Source organism: Ptychodera flava, chromosome 13 (assembly GCF_041260155.1).
Source record: "Ptychodera flava strain L36383 chromosome 13, AS_Pfla_20210202, whole genome shotgun sequence".
Classification (NCBI taxonomy): domain Eukaryota; kingdom Metazoa; phylum Hemichordata; class Enteropneusta; family Ptychoderidae; genus Ptychodera; species Ptychodera flava.
The window spans coordinates 18,191,056-18,212,343 of record NC_091940.1 but is presented as its reverse complement, the minus strand read 5'-3'; the positions used below and the strand labels follow the sequence as shown (position 1 = coordinate 18,212,343).

The 21,288-nt window shown below is 39.0% G+C and overlaps 1 protein-coding gene across 3 annotated transcripts; it reads right to left on the bottom strand.

Annotated features, from left to right (window-relative positions):
• Positions 1 to 684: 684 nt before the first annotated feature.
• LOC139147679 (zinc finger protein 586-like) lies at positions 685 to 12,218 on the bottom strand. Of its 3 annotated transcripts, XM_070718831.1 has the most exons (4): positions 11,872 to 12,174; positions 7,688 to 7,810; positions 2,775 to 4,103; positions 2,631 to 2,704 (listed from the first exon to the last, which is right to left on the bottom strand). In XM_070718831.1, the coding sequence occupies exons 1-3, from the start codon at positions 12,029 to 12,031 to the stop codon at positions 2,803 to 2,805; spliced, it is 1,584 nt and encodes a 527-aa protein (XP_070574932.1). In that variant the 5' UTR covers positions 12,032 to 12,174; the 3' UTR covers positions 2,631 to 2,704; positions 2,775 to 2,802. The 3 variants fall into 3 exon arrangements, with proteins under 3 accessions (XP_070574931.1, XP_070574933.1, XP_070574932.1); XM_070718830.1 differs by having other exon boundaries at positions 685 to 4,103; positions 11,872 to 12,218; XM_070718832.1 differs by lacking the exon at positions 11,872 to 12,174 and adding an exon at positions 8,564 to 8,696 and having other exon boundaries at positions 685 to 4,103.
• Between the last annotated feature and the right edge of the window lie 9,070 nt (positions 12,219 to 21,288).

Below are 21,288 nucleotides of genomic sequence, written 5' to 3'. Positions count from 1 at the left end.
AACAATATCAAAAAACGAAAACAAGAAAGTTTGTCATAATCATATTTTGCATCTACACAACAAATATCAAGTCATTCAGTGCTGTGGTTCTCAAAATGTATGAGTGGCCAGACATCCTCACAAACTGATATACATACATACATACATACATACATACATACCAGTACATACAGACTGACGCCAGACAGATACCTATACCAATATCTTCTATACACTATAAGTCTATAGTAGCTAAAAATACAAATTTGCAATGTCATCACAATTTGAATAAATCTGATGAAGTTCATCCCTTAGGACCTGTACATCAAATATTAAAGGAATTGGACTGGCCGTTCTGAAGAAGCTTGGAATGTAAAAGTTGACGGACTACGGACGTCACCACAAATCTACCCATAATATAAGCTCTGCGTCACTGACAGCGGAGCTAAAGAGTGGCGTATATTTCTTACAAATTTGTGTATAAAATCCTGGATCACCCCTCCTCACAGAATGAACCAATCCAAGTGAAACTCGCAGGGGGAATGTGATAAAAGTAGGCGCAAGTTGTTTCATTTAGTTCTGAAATATGCTGCACTGAACTTGGATTTGATCCCTGTGGTTGCTAACCACCTTACAAAGTCATGTACGAGATTCAGATTTCATATAGAGGTTGGAGAGTTCAACAAGGCTACATTGAAGAGCAGATTTTTGATGTATTATCTTTATTTGTGCTAAAGGCCACCGGCCCATTATGCCATACAAAATAACCACATGTACAATACAGTCAAAGGTACAGGACAATGAAATTTAAAAGAAATACCGTGACAATCAAGCAAAATTGTCACACTGTTTTTGAGTCATCGCTCCATCTCTTGAAAGCATAAAACAAAAATCTGCATAAATTTTCAATAATGTCAGAATTTTCTCTCTGTAATAATTGTATGAATTTATTGATCTTTGGTAAAATGTAATTGGGTATGTTTTGTCCTGAGTTCTGTGTACATAGGGCAAACTAGAAAAAAATAGAATCCTTTTTCAATTGTCACCTTATCACAAATACACACTCTGTGTTCTACCCTTCTTCAAAAGTCAATGAATGTGACGATATATGGAAGAACATAAATACATTTTTAAAGACTGGTTTCATGGAAATGTGAAACAATTTTCTAAACAAAACAAATGCTTAAACTGCATACCTAGCTTGTCTGCTGTATTAATCTGATCATGCCAATTATTAAGCATCTGGTGATGCCTTTGCTGTGCTATCAGCAAAGTTAACAGCAAAACTGTTTTGTTGAACGACTGGCTATTTTGCTTGTCATTTCAACATTTGGCTTGCTGCAGACGGTATGTTCTATCACACTCATAAGGTCTGATATTTTTGTGGATCAACATGTCTGACTTCAGATGGCTTTTCTGAGTAAATGTTTCATCACACTCTTCACACTCATGTGGTCTGCTGATTATGAGGGTAAATATATGCCTCTTCAGAAAGACTTACTCTTTGAATGATCTACCACATTAAATTCACTCAAATGGTCTGATTGTCGAATAGGTCAACTATCTCTTCAAGTTCAGACTCCATCATTTGTTGCCTCACTCATAGTATTTAAGAACATGTAATTAGTATCAAAATCACTCTTCCCAGTAAATGTTTTACAACAATTATCTGCATTTATGTGGCTTTACACATGAATGTCACAATATAATTCTTAAGTGTCTGTCACAATATAATTCTTAAGTGTCTGTCTCCTAAATGCTCCACCACATTCTTTATACCCAAATGGTCTGATATTTTGGTGGGTCATTATCTACATAACTGCCTTTCAATAGCATGTCAGTCTGAATGTTCTACCACACTCTTTACACTCGTATGGTCTGATATTTGCATTAGGGTACAATTTGAGTTCACTCTGTTTGTAAGTTCGTCTGTCTATGGTTCTGCCATACTACATGCTTGTGATCTGATATTTGTGTTGGTAAACATACGTATGTGCCTTTATATTTATTTTCCTGTTCTCAACGCTTTCCCACTCTCTTTACAAACAGACAATCTGACACTTCTGTGGGTCAACATACTGGTAATATGTACATATATATGCCTTCAGAATGTGTGTCAGTCTGAATGGTCTGCCTCACTCTTTACACTCTTATGGTCAGATATTTTCATTAATCAATATAATTTGTTTTAAGACTGAGTCGGTTGTTTGAAAGTTCTACCACGGCACACTCATGTGGTCTGATATTTGTGCGAGTGAACAAATGTGCCTTCACACTATTTTTCTGCAGAATGCTTTCCTACATTCTTTACACTCATAAGCTCTGATATTTGCACGAGTCAACACATGTGACTTCAGACCTTTTTTCTTACTGAATGTACTGCCACACTCTTCACACTCGTAAGATCTGATATTCGTGTGGGTATACATTTATGTGACGTCAAACTTTTTCTCTGACAGAAAGTTCTACCACACTTTTCACACTGATGTGGTCTAATGTTTGTGTGGGTCAACATATGTGACGTCAAAGTTTTTTTCTGACGGAATGTTTTACCACACTCTTTACACTCATGTGGTCTGATATTTGTGTGGGTTGACATGTGTGACTTTAGATTGCCTTTCAGTCTGAATTTTCTACCACACTCTTTACACTCATGTGGTCTGATATTTGTGTGGATCCTGATATTTGTGTGGATCATCATGTGTCTGTCCAGAATTTTTTTCATGTGGTCTGATATTTGTGTGGATCCTGATATTTGTGTGGATCATCATGTGTCTGTCCAGAATTTTTTTCAGTCTGAATTTGCTACCACACTTTTTACATTCATGTGGTCTGATATTTGATATTTGAGTGGGTCAACACATGTCTCTTCAAATTTTCTTTCCTGATGAATGCTTTACCACACTCTATACACTCGTAAGGTCGAACATTTGTGTGAGTCAACAAATGTCTGTTCAGATTGTTTTTCTGACTGAATGCTTTACCACACTCATTACACTCATGTGGTCTGATATTTGTGTGGATCAACATATGTATGTTCAACTTGCTTTTCTGACCGAATGCTTTACCACACTCATTACACTCAAGTGGTCTGATATTTGTGTGGATCAACAAGTGTTTCTCAAGGTCAGATCTCAGTATGAATGCTCTTCCACACTCTTTACACTCATGTGGTCTGATATTTGTGTGTGTCATCATATGTCTGTCCAGAATTTGTTTCAGTGTGAATGCTCTACCACACACTTCACACTCATGTGGTCTTATGTTTGTGTGGGTCAACACATGTCTCTTCAAATGTTCTTTCCTGGTGAATGCTCTACCACACTCTTTACACTCGTAAGGTCTGTTTCCATGGGTCAACATATGCGACTTCAGATTGCCTTTCAGAGAGAATGTTCTACCACACTCCGTACACTCATGTGGTCTGATATTTCTTATGTCAGAATGCATTGATTTACGTCTATCAAGATTTTGCCTTTGCCTCTCTTGAAATGCTTTGCTACTTTCTTTGAAGTCAATTTGTTTTACATTTGTGTGTGTCAAATGTCTGTTATAAGTGCTACTTTTTTCGCAATAATACGGTCCAATATTTGAGTTTGTCAGCATGTAGTTCATTAAAGTGCTTTTCTCTGTGAATGTTCTAGCAAACTCTTCGAATTCATGCTGTTGTACACCTGTATGAGTCCCAACATTTGCTATATGACTATCTTGGCTTTCATATTGTCTGCTTTGAACATCTGTGTTTATCAAAATATGGTCATTTAGTTTACCTGTCCACTCACTCATAGCACAAGAAACTGGATAGGGATGACACTGTTCTAATTGTGATAGACCATTGTTTAATTGACTCAGTTCACTGTCATTTATCTCACACTCTTGGCTTTCACACCTCCAGAGGCTACTGCCCTTGTCTTCTTGCAGATTGTGCACCAGTACATCACTTTCTCCCCTTTGAAAGCACTCCGCTGAACTGAAAAATTCCTTGTGTGCTGTCCATGTGTTTTCCGTATGATCATGTTCAGTCTGTTGATTGATGTCTTCTTCAGGAATTTTTTCACTGGATCCAGTGAACTCCAATGTGATGCAACCATGTTGGACAAGACTTTGTATGATTATTGATGTACCTGTGTAAGCAGAGTGATATTTTAACAACAGTCCATGGGAGTAGTGAAGAAGTGACATCATGAAACAGCTATGAAGAGACAATGTAAACTAAAATACCCGTATTACAGTATAGATGATTTCAATAAAAGAGAAAAACCCCATCTCTCTCTCTCCCTCTCTCTATTTATATATAATCCCATGGTATTTTGCTCTGTTTGATGTCATCATTTACAAGTGTTTTTGCAGAGCTGTACAACTTCGAGCTGAAGGCGAGAAGTTGTGCGGCTCTACAAAAAACATGCGTATAGGATGATGTCAAACAGAGAAAAATTCCATGGGATTATATATTTATCACATGAACAGTCTTATTTTTCTTTTGATGTGGATGGATCAAAATACGGCTAGTTTTCAATCGGATTCGAACCCACAACATACGGCATCAGTCGCCTAGCTGAGAGGCCCAAGACAGAACCACTCGGCTAAATCTCCACTCCCAAAAAAGAGTGGTTCAATAGCCGGCTAAGTTGTTACATTTTTCTGACTGAGACCGCTCAACACGTTGTAGAGTTCGTGAAGCACTCACGCACGCATGCTCACTATCATACATCGCACATACACACTTTATCGAAGCGAAGAAACGAATTTCATCGTTTTCATCAGATCAAAATTATTGTAATAAACTGCATGATTTGTCATAATTTGTGTTTTATTTATGCTTTAAATTGTTTCTAGAATAACAATTATAATTATGACAATTTAACTCGGAAATGCCAAGTTCACGAATGAAAATTATTGAAAACTGATAAATTACATGATTCCGATCAGTTTTTTGTAACAGGGCCGAGAACAGAGGCCACCTGATGCAAAACAAGTACTTGGTATTCCTATTGGTAGCTCTCAAGCACATGATTTTCATTCCCGTGTGAGTTGACTGGTTGTTCTCGCGAGAGTTGGTTTGTTTCAAGATGGCGTCACACAGCAATAAGTGACTTTGGCTTTCAAAAGTAATTGAAAGTGATCATTTTGAACTAAATTTCTCACTTTCTTTGGAATAGAGAGATTCGTTTTTCAGAAAAACACATTGTCGAGTAGGATTTGTGGTAGATGGCGTCTTTAATTTCACACAATCCATGTTAAAATAGTCGAAATGGCCACCTCCATGTAAACAACCGGAAGTGCACTCTTTTCAATCTTGTAGGTATACAGAAATTCCATTCTAAATTTCATGTACACACGTGTGGCTGCTCTCGCTGTGGTCGCCATTATTTATCAAAATTTTAACACCACCAACAAATAGAATGGGATGTCCAAAACTTATAAACAAGAGTGTAGAGCTAAGAACCCTTTCACTTCTGTCTGAAGATTGCAGGATGCATGGAACTTAAGTAACAGATATTATTACTTTGTACTTGAAGTAATTTGTGTTATTATTTAATTATATATATATATATATATATATATATATATATATATATATATATATATATATATATATATATATGTTTAAATATATATGTTTAAATATATATATATATATATACACAACTGAGTTGATCAGGATAATCTAAAATATTACATTTCCACTACAAATTGTTTCGTATAGGCTGCAGAGCCGCCTACACTCATCGGGTGGCTGTGATCGACTGAAACTTTGGGCGGGAAACGATTTCTTTTGTTTTGTTTTGTTGGCACCTGTTTGTTGCAAAAGGTTGAATAATTAGTGACTGCACAATAGAAATTTTCTCCTGTGTCTGCAGGTCGATACTAATTCGTTTCTATTGTTGAGGGAGCACATTTCTGGATATCTGAGGAGTATGAATTTCTTGTGGAGGCACAGATTGCATTTTTTTGTGACGTTGGAGTATGGATTGCATTGCTTTATTATTTTCCAGTCAATCCTGTATTCTGTCTTTGCATCTTTCAGTGACCAGATGTGCTTGCTCAGTTCGGTGCTGTTTCTGTATTTTGTGTTGCGGAATGATAGCATGTGGTTATTATATCTTGTTTTGAATGGAGTCTCCGTCAGGCCGATGTATGTTGCGTGTGTATTGTTGTCTTCTCTGGTGACCGTTGCTTGGTAGACCACGCCCTCGGTGAGGCATTTTCTGGCAATGGGCATTTGCTCTTTTGTCTGCAGTTGCATTCTTTATTGGCGATGGTGGCGGTTGTGTTCTTGTTTTCCATTTCCTTGGCAAGTACTGATTTGTTGTGTGAAGTGATAATACTTTGCATGTTCGGCATACAGCTGTAGCTTAGTTTGAGTGTATTCCTGTTGAATATCTTCCTGAGTGGATGATCGTGGCGGAAACATTTGTCGATTAAATGTAGAAATTTGCGCCCGATGTTGGTGTTGACGCTATTGTCAAACGGTGGGTTGAACCATATGATGTTTCGTGTTCTTGTGCGTTTTTCCTGTTGTCGTACGGGTTTGAAAGTGAGTTGGTGGTCGTAGCCGCTCTTTTTGAGTGCATCTTGGTATGGTGTGATGGCTGAATCGAATGTTTGTTTGTCTGATGATATGCTGGTCAATCGTTTGTTGATGGATTCTGGTATGTTGCGGATGATGGAGGGTGGGTGGTTGCTTCTGTGGTTGACGTATAGCGGGATGTTGTTTGGTTTGGTGAAAGGCTTGAAAGTTTCAGTGCGTAGGTCGAAGGTCACGTCCAGGTAGTTGACAGATTTCTTGTTGGTTTCTATGGTGATTCTGAAGCCGTGGTCTTTGAAAACTGCGCATATTTGTTTCTTTATGTTCTCCATTTTCCTAGGTGGTTCGTTAAGTGCAGCCAGGCCGTCGTCTCTGTAGAGGCCTGCCTTGTCTCCGCATATTGGTTTAAGCAGTGACAGCAAGTAGGCCCCTACAAGCTCGCAAGTTTCTGCGCCGTCGAAACTGCCCATTGTCACATCAAATAGTGTGTCTGTTGTCTTCTTACACCAGGTTGTGTTGTCATTGAAAAGTAGTGATTTCTTTGCTTGCAAGATGATGTTTGTCTCTTCGGCAGTGATCGTGTTGTAATTTGATGCAAAGACCAATGCTTTTTGCAGTAAATCCTCTGTTATTGATGGGTAAAAGTCAACTATGTCAAAACAGATGAATGTGTGCTTGGATTTGTTGGGGATCGCCTTGTACCAGTTGATGACAGATTGCGTGTTTTCCATTGGTTTAACCCGCTTTTCTTTGCTATATTTGTGTTCACCCGTTCGAGGATTTTTTTGCTGATGATGCCGATTTCTGATTTTGATGGGTTTATCAGTCTGCATACTGGGTTGTTGCTGAAATTTGGTTTGTGGTCTTTCAGTGTTATGAAAGCGTCTTTATGTTCTCCATATATATATATATATATATATATATATATATATATATATATATATATATATATATATATATATATATATATATATATATATATATATATATAATATATATATATATATATATATATATATATACGGTAAAAATTGATAACAAGTAGAAAACAGGAGTCTGGACTTAGGCATTACTCAGACTTTCACGCTACATGTATCTCTGTAGCGATCATCAGACAAATATATTTATATATATATAATAGCTTTGCTCATTACTGCCCCATAAAAATAGAAAACTTACTTTTCATTGGTAATGCATTGTCATGATATTGCTGACACAATGTCTTTGAAAGCATTTCAAAACATCTCCCTAGCTGATGTAGCTGGTCAACATTTCTTGTAGCTTCACAAACTGCGGAACATTCTGAAATATAGGAATAAAATATTTGAGAACCTTAAAATCATTAAAGGGACATAAGCTGTAACCTGTGGCAAGTTTTTCAGTATTCTGCTTCTGTATTTCAACTACCGTGTCTGACCCTGTATCCATTTGTCATGCTGAAATTTTGAGTATTCTTTTTGTCAACACAGCTTGTATGTGTGTGTAGTGATTATTGTTTATTGTTTACAAATGAATTCAAGTCCGGACTTGAATACAATTTCAACAATGAAAATAGAGATTATACCCATATAGGTTGTGTTGATATGCTAAATACTTAATTGGCATTAAGGTACAGTTTAAGGATTCAATGTAGAAAGTGCAAACCACAAAACTAAAGTTCTGAAAAAATAGCCAAAAGATACAGCTTATGGAGCTTTAAAAAAGCATCTAACAACTATAAAATATCACCATACAGCATGCAGAACAATAAATGAACTTGTTGCCTGTTTGTCTCTGCTATGATTTTTAACCAAAAACCATTATGAAACTTGCAAGTTACCTATTTATCAAGTTGAGCATTTGCTTTCACATATACTCTTGAGGAATATAGAATCATTATGTCCCACAAAAAAGTAGAAAACAGCATCAACACACTTTGCTCACATTTGGTTACATTTGCTAGCATGGTACGCTTATCCAGTCCGGACACCTGGTGCCACCTCATGACAAGTGGTTCAAGATTGCACTATTGACTTTGTCAGTTTTGCTGTTTCTTTGATCTGGTGATGTACTTGCCTTGAAAGATAAGGATTACTGGAATTGGTTTGATGTCATATTGGCAAGCCAGCGTGAGTGTACGCTTCTATGGACCTCAGTTCTTCAGTCAGATGCATTTGAACACATTTTGATAAACGACTGTTGTAATGGACACACACACACACACACTTCTACAACACCATGCAGCCTAGTACATCAGAGCTACATTTTACCACAGTCCCTCTATAGAGGGACCATGATAAGACCACACAAAAGAAAAGGTGTCCTCTTGTAATATTGCATTGCATGGAATGACTGTTGACAATATTTGGTCATCTAATGCCTATGGTTGCATAATCGAAGACAAAGGTACCATGTAAAAATATGCATTCTTTAGGGCTGCCACAGTTACAATGCTGCCACACCTACATGATAATGGTATGTGCCAAACAAGCATTGCGGTATCATAGAGGGCTCGACGTAAGGTCAAATCATCCACTAGCCCGAAGGACTAGTAGCAGTTCATTTTTAGTAGTCCTAAATGAAATCTACTAGTCCTGCTCAAGCAAAGCCAAATGTTGCTCATGTTGTAAAGAGGTGTATATATGACCATTCTCATATTTTTTGTCGCAAAGGTTTTTAAACCCAATAACTAACTTTCATGCAAGACTAGCACATTTGCTTACTGCAAAATGTTTAACTTTGAATCATATATAAACCACAAAAATAACCTGAATGAAACGTCCTGTGTAGGAGGAGAGGTCATGAAAATAGGCTATTGCCATCAAGAATAAAATCAGAGGTAGGGATGAATTTGTTGGAAAATCCTTCATAGCTCAGGTAGTGCGCCATTAATTTGCAAAGAACATGTTTGTTCATGGTGGGGACAGATTTGTTTCTCCAGAATTGAAACTCATACAGCCATTCACAAATGTTCCAGTGGAGTGCCTTCATATTTTTGACATATATCACATTTTAAAATTGACCAGTTTGTGGGGAGGACCTCTCATTTGTAATAATGGTTTGTGAAAAATTTTGTTTTTAATAGTAAAAATGTTGCATTTTACCATTTCATGTGCTTGTGTCTTTTATGAGTTTTTGCAAGTTAATACTGGTAACAAAATGTGATTAGCACAAAAATAACCAATGACTCCCAGAAGTGATTGGATACAACAGTCTGATACACCCATTTCATACGTTGTTTATTCACTACTGTTTTAAGGGTCACTTCACTATTATTGCCCCAATAATTTACACTTTTCCACTAAAATGGCAAAACAATAAGTTGCTAGCACCAAGTTATTATCTGTGAGGACTTCCCTCACCTGTACAAGCAGTAGCAACTTGCCATAGCACTGTTTTGGCAAGCTAGATGGCTCTTTTTAAGATCAGCTTCAATTAAGCTAGGGGGTCTTGACTATATATGGAGGTCAGCATGTGGAGGCATTCTAAAGCAGGGTCAAACTGGCTACGAACTATCGGAGGTGTTGTTTGGGAATGCCCCTGAAGAAATCTTGAGAAAATCTTCTTTGAAAGGCAAGGATACAGTGTTTGAACGAAATTGTGGGGTTGCTCATGTTTTTTAGGCGAAGTGATGAGCTTCAAGCAAACCAAAATACACGACGTGCAGACAATTCCGTTGATGCTCAGCGTTGCATTGAGCCATGTTTCCCGCGGGCCATCTTACTGGCATGTACAGTACAATTTGATTCTCCGTAGCAGGTAACTGTTTCATTTTAAGTTGGTGATCAATAAAGTTTGCTTCACTGTTTCACTGTCCAATTTGTTCGGGTAAAAGTTAGTTTATTTTTATATAAAATGATCGAGGCTTGGTTCATTCTTATCGAATGAGTGGCCCGGCGTCCCATTAGTTTTGTAGCGATAAACTTTCCTGGACAGCTACGGAACTTGAAAATTGCACTAGTCCGCAGGACTACCTCCGAAGACATTTTTACTAGTCCTCTTGAAAATTTACTAGCCTCGGGCTAGTGGGCTAGCGCTTATGTCGAGTCCCTGTCATAACAAATGGATTTACTTGGATTTTAATATCCATTTGATGGTGTTCAGTTCTGGACATGTTGTTCTTTCATCTGAAATGTACCATACCACACTCTCTGTCAGTGTGTGTTGAGTAATAAAAGATTGATTGATTGAAATGGGGAAATTTCCAATGCAAACCCTTATCTACCAAGTAGCCTCTGGCATAATGGTTATCTGGTTTTCTGAGGGTGGTGTAACCTAGCTAGTAGGTAAATTTTACTGGGGTTCCCTCAGAATATTGATGCAATGAGATTAGGGACTACAAACATGGTACCGGGGTTTCCAAACCATTCACCTATGTACTAAAACCTCAGCAAAAACATTGAAAAATATGTACATCTCTTTTAAAGCCCTTCTAATCAAATTTCAGGTAGAATGCACCTTTGGGACAGATATTTGGACTCTCAAACTTTTTCAGTTCGTTTTTGATCATACCACTTGTGGGGGAGGGTTAACTTTCAGTGTCTTACAGTGTTTAGAAATTGGAAAGTGTTATTTTTCTCTGTAGAGTTAACACAGGGATGGCAGCCATTTTGAATTTCAAATATCAGTAAATCTTGGGTAATTTGTTTCTCTAGTACCAAACTTTGCTTGGTGACCCCCGATTTTCATTCCTGACTTTGAAAAGTGTATGGTTGAAGATTCCTTGAGGCTACTAGTACTACCAATTGAAAGTAAAGCAGCTGCTGCCAAAGTAGCTCCTCATGGTGCTACACAGCCAACACGGCAGAAAAAGTCGGTGCGCCACCCGTGTGCTCCTGGTGGGAGGCCGTATAACACCGGGAACACACACAATCATATGCAAGGTTACAATTATTGCAGCCACCTCCTTTAACGTGCGGATCCATAGCCCTGCCACTCTCTGACTGCACAGTCACTTGTGATCGGTCTATTACGCTCGGCGTCTATGCCCCCATAGACGTGTGTACATATGCCTGAGAAAAACATGTTTTTCTCATGTTTTTCTCAGGCATATAAAAACATGTTTTTCTCAGTCATATGTACACACGTCTATGGGGGCATAGACACCGAGCGGAATAGACCGATCACAAGTGACTGCAGTGACTGTGCTGACTGTTCGCATTGCACTCCCAAATATAGCTATGATATCGCAGCGGTACTTGTGGCGTGTCCCTGTGGCGATGACCCGATCGCGTTCGATATACGCCACAAGTACCGCTGCGATATCACAGCTATCCCAAATAAAGCTGTGATATCGCGGTATAACGTTAACGGATCTATAGCTCTCTGCAAACTCCATATATACTGCATTTAATTTGTGAATTGGCGTACATTCATAGTCATACCTTCAGAACTGAACAGAACGCCGTCAACATATAGTCTATCATCTTCTGGAACCTCCATGGCATTACTAATGCCAGTGCAAAGACCATTGGTGCCCGCTGCATTGTGGGTCTCTCCATGCGACAGAAGGCTGTTCCTGTCTGTCGTTCCTGCCGAGTCCATTTCTGAGGATTAAATACTCCAAAGGGATGCAAGTGGGTGACACGTGTGTGCTGAAAGTCCGACTGTGATGTTTATGTAGACCACGATAAATTGTAAGAGAGCACGTATACCGTAATTTCTCTATCGGGTCCAAAGTTAGTATGTCTCACACAGTCAACGCTTCTGAATATTAATTTAGACTGGGATTCGGATTCGGATGTGAGACGGCCCGCAGAGCAGTCTGGATAACCATAGACCCTCGTTTCTCAAGGGTTTATGAGGTAACCGAGAATATTTGTAACAGTACGAACATGGCGGTAGAGAGAAAGAAGAGAGTGAACGTTGGGAGCGAGTTGCGTCGGGTCAAAATATTATGATAGCTAGCTCTGCATGGCAGGGCTGTGTGTTACCGGCGTTACAACGGCGGCGGGAGGCCGTGTAACGCCGGTAACACACAGCCCTGCCATGCAGAGCTATATGATTAGCGTCCCTATATTGTTTTTTATGACAGCGACATCACGTTCGAACACGGCCACGGTTCCTGTAACCGTGGTTTGAAACAACAAAGACGACACAATAGTTATGTTCGTTGAATTTTATTGGTCAACAACAACAAAAAACAACTAATATAAACATAACAACAATACAAACAACAACAACAACCAGACTTCCAGGTCTCCTGTGGTGAAACTCTCATGTATCGTGTTCTATCAATCAATCAATCAATCTTTTATTACTCAACACACACTGATATGGTACATTTCAGATGAAACAACATGTCCAAAACTGAACACCATCAAATGGATATTAAAATCCAAGTAAATTGAATTGAAGTACACATATAACTCTAACTGTAACCAGCTAACTAGCCTCCTTCTAGCCTCCTGACGTTCACTCCACTCATCGCGGTTACCCCACTCATACGCCATTTCATATGAAAACAGAACACAAATCATTTTGTCCACCCAACATCACTGTCACTCGTGAGCTATTCAGCTCTGGGACTATTCGCCCCATAGACGAGTGTATATAAGCGAGACACTCGTCTATGGGGCGAATAGTCCCAGAGCTGAATAACTCGCGAGTGACTGTGCCCACATACACGGTTTTGAAGCCTGTCTTGTAAAGTCCAGTAAAAGAGTGGCCCAGGGGGGGCTGGAGGAAATGGGCATGGCGACAATTTATTTTTACCCACCCTAGCAGAATTATTTTCCCATCGGTTGCTTCAAAGCAATCTTTTTTACTGGAGTCAAAGCAATTGTTTTTCAAAATACAAAATCATTCAATCATAATCTTGTAAAATCGAGCCGTTTTTAACATTTAATTGTATGGAAATATACATGTCTTCACACAATCATGCACATCACTGAACATATAAGCTTATCCGACTTTAAATACAACCTTTACAATGTTACTGTCTGATGTTAAGCACATGACCTGTAAAAAGTCCAGAAGGTGCTGAATGGTCTGTGCACTGCTGCAAACCGCTGCCTTCTCTTGAGTTTTCCTCAACCCATCATAGTACCAGTGTATCCAAAATCTTGCAGGTATAAAGAGTCATGTTATACATTTATGTACGGTCAGTTTGTATGCACGGTGACTCCACATAGAGTGACCGTGACTCATGAAACTGAAAATGCCGCCTAGGCGGCAGCTCCAAAGACAATATAATTGTGTTTTCAAAAGTTCTTGTTAAAAAATGCCGCAGTAGGCGGCAGCTCCAGAGACCACTGAATCCTGGTCTACCCACAGGCGCTCGTTAGCTGGGTAGTCTGCTTAGCAAAGTAGATCGATTTTCGGATCGATCTATCGATCCCGTAGTCGATATGCCCGCCACTGCAACCTAAATACTCACAAGACAGTATTAGGTTAAGCGTGCATCACAGCAAATTTTGTTGGCAGCCTTCCTAGATTTTTTCCCTTCCCTTTTCCACAGACAATTGTGTCCAGCAATTGTCCTTCCCTTCTGCAGAGACAATTTTTTCAGCATTTGGTAGGCAACTTTTTTCCCAAAAATCCCCCAGCCCCTCGAAATCAAATCTAAGTCTCGGTGACCCATCTCCGGGCGGAAGTGTAGCGCCACCGGCATCACCAATGAGAGAGGCTGGGTCACCAAAAATGGGTCACATGTACATAAAAACTAAGGTAGTTGTCATTATTTACAGCCAGGGGGTCGGCGAAATCTGAAGGGGTCACTAAAATTCATTTTCATTTGCTCCATGGTGAGCTAAATGTTGCTACAAGGCTTTTGGTTAATATTTTCAATAGAATATGTGATATCCACGTTCTTTTTTATTAAAACGACGTAAACAACCAGCCCGGATGAATAGAGAGAGATATTTTGAATGCTATGCACGATAGGGAGGATCTTTCAAGGCAAGCGAAATCGAATGTTTCCAAAATTGCGCAGTACAGGTAAGCCAGAAATAAACTTGTGCATATGATCAATAAGGCAAAGAGGGATTACTTGATTGACGAAATTAAGGACAAAGGTTCAAATCCGAAGGCAGTTTGGCATATTTATAACAATGTCCTGAGACCTAAGCATCAAAAACATACTCCGATTGAGGTGGATGGTACTCCTGTCACAGATCCAGCCATTATTGCTGATGCTTTTAACTGTTATTTCTCTAAGATTTCAAGAAAGATGAATGTTCAGCAGACTGCAATTCTGATTTTTCTTCATTGTCTGAGCATCTCAACGATAAACTCAGAGGTTCAGTCTTTAAGATTCCACATCTCTCTGTTGATTTTGTCAAAAAAGCTTTACTTAGTTTTTTTCGAAGTCTACAGGGACTGATGATGTCCATGCAAAGTTGCTGCGTGCTGGTGCATCTGTAATCTCCGAGTCTCTTACGAAAGTACTTAATATTGGTATCGACAACGCCGTTTTTCCAGACTTATTTAAAAATGCACGCGTTGTTCCTATTTACAAAGGCAATGGTAGTTTAACAGAAATGTCAAATTACAGACCTATTTCTATTTTACCAGCTATTTCTAAAGTAATTGAAAGTCATGTTCACAGTACTTTGTATAAATTTTTATCTGATAAAGGTGTCCTTCACGATACTCAGTCTGGTTTTCGAAAGAACCACTCTTGTCAAACTGCATTGATACGTATTTGTGATGAGTTACTTGAAAACATTGATGGTGGTCGGCTTTCAGGTGTGTTGTTTTTGGACCTCTCTAAAGCGTTCGATCTTGTTAACCACGATGTACCACTTAAGAAATTGTCTCTTTATGGATTGCATGGAAATGTGTTAAAATGGTTTGATTCTTTCCTCTCAGATCGTTCTCAAGTTGTTTGTCACATCTGACGTTGAAAAAGTTACTGTTGGTGTGCCTCAGGGATCAATATTAGGTCCACTGCTTTTTACCATTTTCGTTAATGATTTGCCACTGACTTTGTGTAATTCTAACCTAGACATGTATGCCGACGACCAGACTCTCCTTACATCTGGCATTTCAGTTGCCGATGTTAATCAGTCGCTCCAAAACGACGCCACTTCAGTGAACGATTGGGTAATTAACAATGGCATGGTCATTAATGAAGGCAAATCGAAAGCCATGTTGGTTGGATCTCGCCAAAAATTAAAATGTGCAGATACAATGGGTGATAGACTTGATATTGCCATTAATGAGTGTAATATCTCTTGTGTTTCATTTGAGAAGATTTTAGGTGTTACATTGGACAATGTTCTTACTTGGGACAAACATATTGACGATTTATGTCTCACTCTGAGTAAGAGAATCGGTTTACTTCGAAGATTATTCAAATTCATTCCATGTCATCTTAGAAAAGTTCTGTATTATGGTTTAATTCAGTCAGCTATTGATTACTGTTGTGTAGTTTGGGAAAATGCAACTTTAAAAAATATCGAGAAAGTGTATAAGTTACAGAAAAGAGCACTGAGAATTCTTCTCAATGTTGATTTTAATACCTCAACCGATTCACTCTTTGAAGCAGCCAATGTTTTTTTCCGTTAAACAACGCATCTAAGACTTTTATTTTACATGTGTTTTAACCTATAATTGTCTTCTGAATACTGCACCAACGTATCTCTCTGAGAAATTTGTGCCTTTAAATGATGTTAATGGTTACCAGACACGTTCTGCTGCAACTCATAAATTGCTACTCCCTCAATTCGGTACACAAACAGGCCAGAGGACGTTCTCTATGCGTGCCTCAAGTTTCTGGAACTCACTCCCGGTGATATGTTGTTATTAGCATAATTTGATAATTAGAACTTTTGTTTTTTTATTTCTTTTGGTTTGTTGATTTTTTAAATATTTTATTTATATTTTTATTTTGTCTGCTATTTGACTGCATTGTTTTTTTAACACTTATTGGATTTTAATTCTGTGTGTTTAATTAGGACCCCATGGGAGATTACAGCCTTATTGGGTAATTTTAACTCGATTTGAGCATGTAAATGGGTAACCCTTTAAAGTGAAATAAATAAATAAATAAATAAATAAATAAATAAATAAATAAATAAAAGATTGAAAGCTACAAGGGGGTTGTTCAAAATGTGGAGAGAGAGGGGGGCCACTGAATTTTTGGGAAATGTACTGAAGCATTTAATCAAATTAGTGCAGGTATGAAATGATACGAAATAACAGAAAAAGAATGACAAGCAATAGATTATAAAATGGTACAATTTTATAAAAACATGGTAAACTTTGATATATATGTATACCAAGTATACCGAGTATATGTACTATCATTTTCTTGTCATCTAAGACGAGAAATATTCCTTTGAAAAAACTGTGTTGGCAACATGCAGCTCCACCTTAAAATTAAACCAATAGGGCCTAACTACGTTGCATTCTTATATCTCATGGGCTGTCAAGCATTTACATCCGACGGGTATTAATTAAAACAAATACACTTTGCAATGTCAAAAAATTGTCAAATATCGACCAGTTACATGAATATTTGGAAATCATTCCAGGAAATATATGAAAATGTCAAGATCTCAAATTTCCACAATAGACCAGAGGATGTTCTCTGTATCCCTCACCTCCGATGACGTCTATTAATTCAGCAAGCATCAATTTTATATCGCACGACCATCGTCTCCAATGGTGTTGAACTCTCATTATACGAATGCCGGTGGATTCGCAGTATTAGGGCTTAGCCTTGCTGCTGTTGAAACAGTCAACGTGATAGTAATATTCGCCGTTGACCTTTTTTAAGACCGCAAGAGACTTCCCATGGTCAAAGACCGTTCCGTCTTCTCTGAACAGGGTGTACGTACCGCAGTCATATGCGATATCACCACAGCCAGCCGTTTCGATGCGTTTGTAGACCAGCTTCACTGCACCCGCCGCATGCAACGATCTACAGGATTCTCCAGCGGCTAATAGAAAAAAAAAACAAACGGCAAAGCATGTTGACTGATACTTTATTCCCCGGGATATGGCCTTTACGAAGACCCTAGTCTTCTTAATCCGAGTGCGAATATTGAAGATTGACCTGACCTACTTTTATCCGGCCAGGCATTAGATACAGGGAAGTCCATGGGAAAGGTACTGTTAGTCCTTCAGGATCAGAGAAAACTTGTCAAAAATAGAAATTATATTGTGAAAAATTTATAATAATAGAACAGGCGACTGAACATGTACAGGCAGCCCAAAGTCCGAGAAGAACAGTGAGCGCGTGATACCTTTTACAGGAACAACAATGTGAAAGGCACCCACCTTTCCTGCCGATTTGCACGTCCTTCCCGGGTGAGAACTTTATACAATCTTCCGTGTAGAGCTCGGATAGTGACTTTAGGGACTGGTCAGTTTCTTCAGCCTGGGGGGGGGCGGTGGATTCATGGGGGGGGTCACCCTGTTTTTGACTTTGGTGATAGGGGGGTCACCATGTTTTGAAATGCCCAATGGGGGGGGGGGGTCAGTGTGTTTTTGAATTTTGACACAGGCTCATCATTGCCTAAAATGCTAGTGTCAGCCACAAAATTCATCATTCAGTTGTATTTTTCGGCGCGCCCTTCGGGCGCGTAACTTTATAATCAGTCATATTTTTCAGCACGCCCAACTTTAACATATCAAGCATACATACATCAGAGATATCTGTATGTTCAATATTTTTCAGCGTGCTCTTCAAGCTCATTACTTTAATATATCATACATCTTTCAGCATGCCCTTCAGGTGCATGACTTTAATATACAAGGCATATATATCAGAGATATCAGGATGTTTCATATTTTTTGGCGCGCCCTTCGGGCGCCATACTTTCAGAGATATCTTGATGGTTGCTAAGTGAAAGTGTACCATTATGAAATCTGCATTTCATATGAAAAGGATGACAAATTCCTGATACTTTTCTGTTCTCTCTGTGAGAATTCAGTATGAGAAAGCAACATGCACAAATATTTCACAATATATATTTGATACAGTGACTTATTTTAGAGATAGAAAATGACAAGATATCTTTCCTTCTCATTGATGCAATTATTTTCCTTTGTTTCATAGGTTTTCTGTAGAAAGATGCTTTTTTATGAACAAAATAACAGTTAAAAAAGGCAGTTTTTGTCATTATTAGCTGTGCTTTTATGGTTTCAATGTTACATAAGAAAAGGTCCTCTCAGACACTGTACACATCAGATTTGGCTAAAAAAGCTCTCTATGGCTCCTCAGTAGATTTAATTGGATGGTTGGCAAGTCTTAACACCCATCAAAGTTTTTGATTCACTGCTTTTTCCTTTTGATATTAATGATTGACATCCATTTCTGTACAACAGTTCAGGACATCTGGTTAAGCAGAGAAAGTGTGAAATACATTCACAGCTCATTCAAAATACAGCTCATTCAAAATGTACTGTATTTAAACTTTAAGATTGACACTTTGAAATTCCTATCTTACAACTGACATGTCAACAATTTCACTAAAACATAGAATGACTATTTAAAATATAAATATATGTAAAATGTAAAATATAATATATATATATATATATATATATATATATATATATATATATATATATATATATATATATATATATATATATAATTTATGTCCATCTTTTGTTTTACCTTTGTCGCGCCCGGGGGGGGGGGTCACCCTGTTTTAGAAATTTGGAATAGGGGGGGTCACCCTGTTTTCAAAATTTGGAATAGGGGGGGTCAGCCACTTTTTGACGTCGGCAAAAAATAATCCACCGGCCCCCCCCCCAGGCCGAAGAAACTGACCCGTCCCTTATGTCTCCAGCTGAACAATTCCACAAACTTGGCTGTGTGACGCTCGATCGCGTCATTCAAACTGCGGTCAGACATGGCGAAGCCTCATGCAGCGTGCGTAAGTTGTTGAAACTCTTGTCTAAACTTCTGTGCGACCTCATTGAGGAGTCGACCGTAACTATTCAGGGAAGGAGGGGAGCTTAGAAAGGAGGGACAGAGGCAACTGCGTACAATTAGAGAGAGTGAGAGAGAGAGGCAGAGACAGAGTGACATCTGAATAAACGGAAGTTATAAACGGAAGTTATAAACTCATCAACATTGTCATTTTTGACGTTTGCTGCGTTAGTGCACAGGCATTCACTGTAACTGCTATAATAATGGATACAGGGATACTGCTATAATAATGTAACTGCTATGATAATGTTGGCGGGACGGGAGAGTGAATCCAAAATCACTTGCTCGTGCAAAGAGTCTTACGAGGATGGGCTCAAATCTACATGACGCCTATCAACTGTGTTGGTTGGAAAAAATGTCCGGATATATAATCTTGTTCAAAGTAGATCTACTGAAAAGTTTTTTTCTCATGTATGAACTGCAGAAACAACCAACAGAAGACGTTGCCCCATTTGAGATGTTTCGTATAGGACATGATATAAAAAACACAATGTTTATTTCTACAAAGCAAAATATTGTTATTGGCGTAGTATACCATGGACAAATCCGTCAACCCAGGAATCCCTTTCACGTTAATAATTTAATGTACTTACCTACAATACTTAGACGAGTAGATAGAACAGTGTTGGTATTACATTAGCAACACTTACTGACGGACCATTCTGCGGTCTTGGTCATGGTGCTGCCATGCGCATTTTTTGCGCGTTCGTGAAATTTCCCGAAATTACTCTCTTCCGGATTTCACAGCATGCACATGATCCCCCTACCCAAATTCCAAACCTTTTCCCACGCAGACCTTCATATAATTTTTCTGGACAATGTTTACTCCATAGCTTTCGTTTTCCGTTTTGACCACCCTCTCGCTAAGAATTAATGGTCAAGCCCGTACTGAAAAGTACGGGCCTTAGGGACCGTTCAGTTTTTATACGGCCGGGGGGCCGGCAAAATCAGGGGGGGGGGGTCATCGTAATTTTGGAATCCGCAAAGGGGGTGTCATCGCTTTTTCACTGGTAGGAAAGGGGGGGTCACACATTTTCAAAAACATAATACCAACAATAAAGTTCACTTTATGCCATGGCCATGATCGACCCTCTTTACCGGCGGGCCGCCTTCGGCGGCCCACTGCAATAAATATACATTATGTATTACCCATGACCCTCTTAACGGGCAGACGCCTTTGGCGGCCCACTCCAATTAGGTTTACTTCATGCAATGGCCATGATCGACCCTCTTTACCGGCGGCCGCCTGCGGCGGCCCACTACAATAAATTGACTTTATGTAATACCCCACGGCAATCTTACCATAAAATTCCCAATTGAAGCCGCGGCTTGTATTAGAAACATTTTTGAGGGACCCCTGGGATCACGCACTGAATAATGGTAATGGCCGCGCGCCTTCAGCGGCCCTGTCCAGTAAAGTCTACTTTATGCAATAGCCATGATCGACCTCTTTACCGGCGTGCCACCTTTGATGGCCCACTAGAATAAAGTTGACTTTATCTTAACTGGAGGGCTGCCTTTGGCGAACCACTCCAATAAAGTTTACTTTATACAATGTCCATAAACATGAGTTGTCTATGGAAATGAAGTTAAAAATTGCCTTACAGTCGTCCTAATTAACAGACGTTTCAATGGATGTGGCTGAGAAGTTTGTGCACTGGCATCTCTGCTACACGAATAAAGTGCGCCCGTACCGGAGTTCAAATCCAAACCATGCGGGTAAATTTGACATATGGGTTTTGATTATTTTTCAGGGGGGGGGGGGTCATCAATTTTTTTCGTCTGACAAAGGGGGGGGTCATCTCTTTTTCACAAAAAATGCAGGGGGGGTCTATATTTTTTTGAACACCGGCGACAAGATTTTGCCGCCCCCCCCCCCCAGGCCGTAAAAACTGAACGCTCCCTTAGTGGT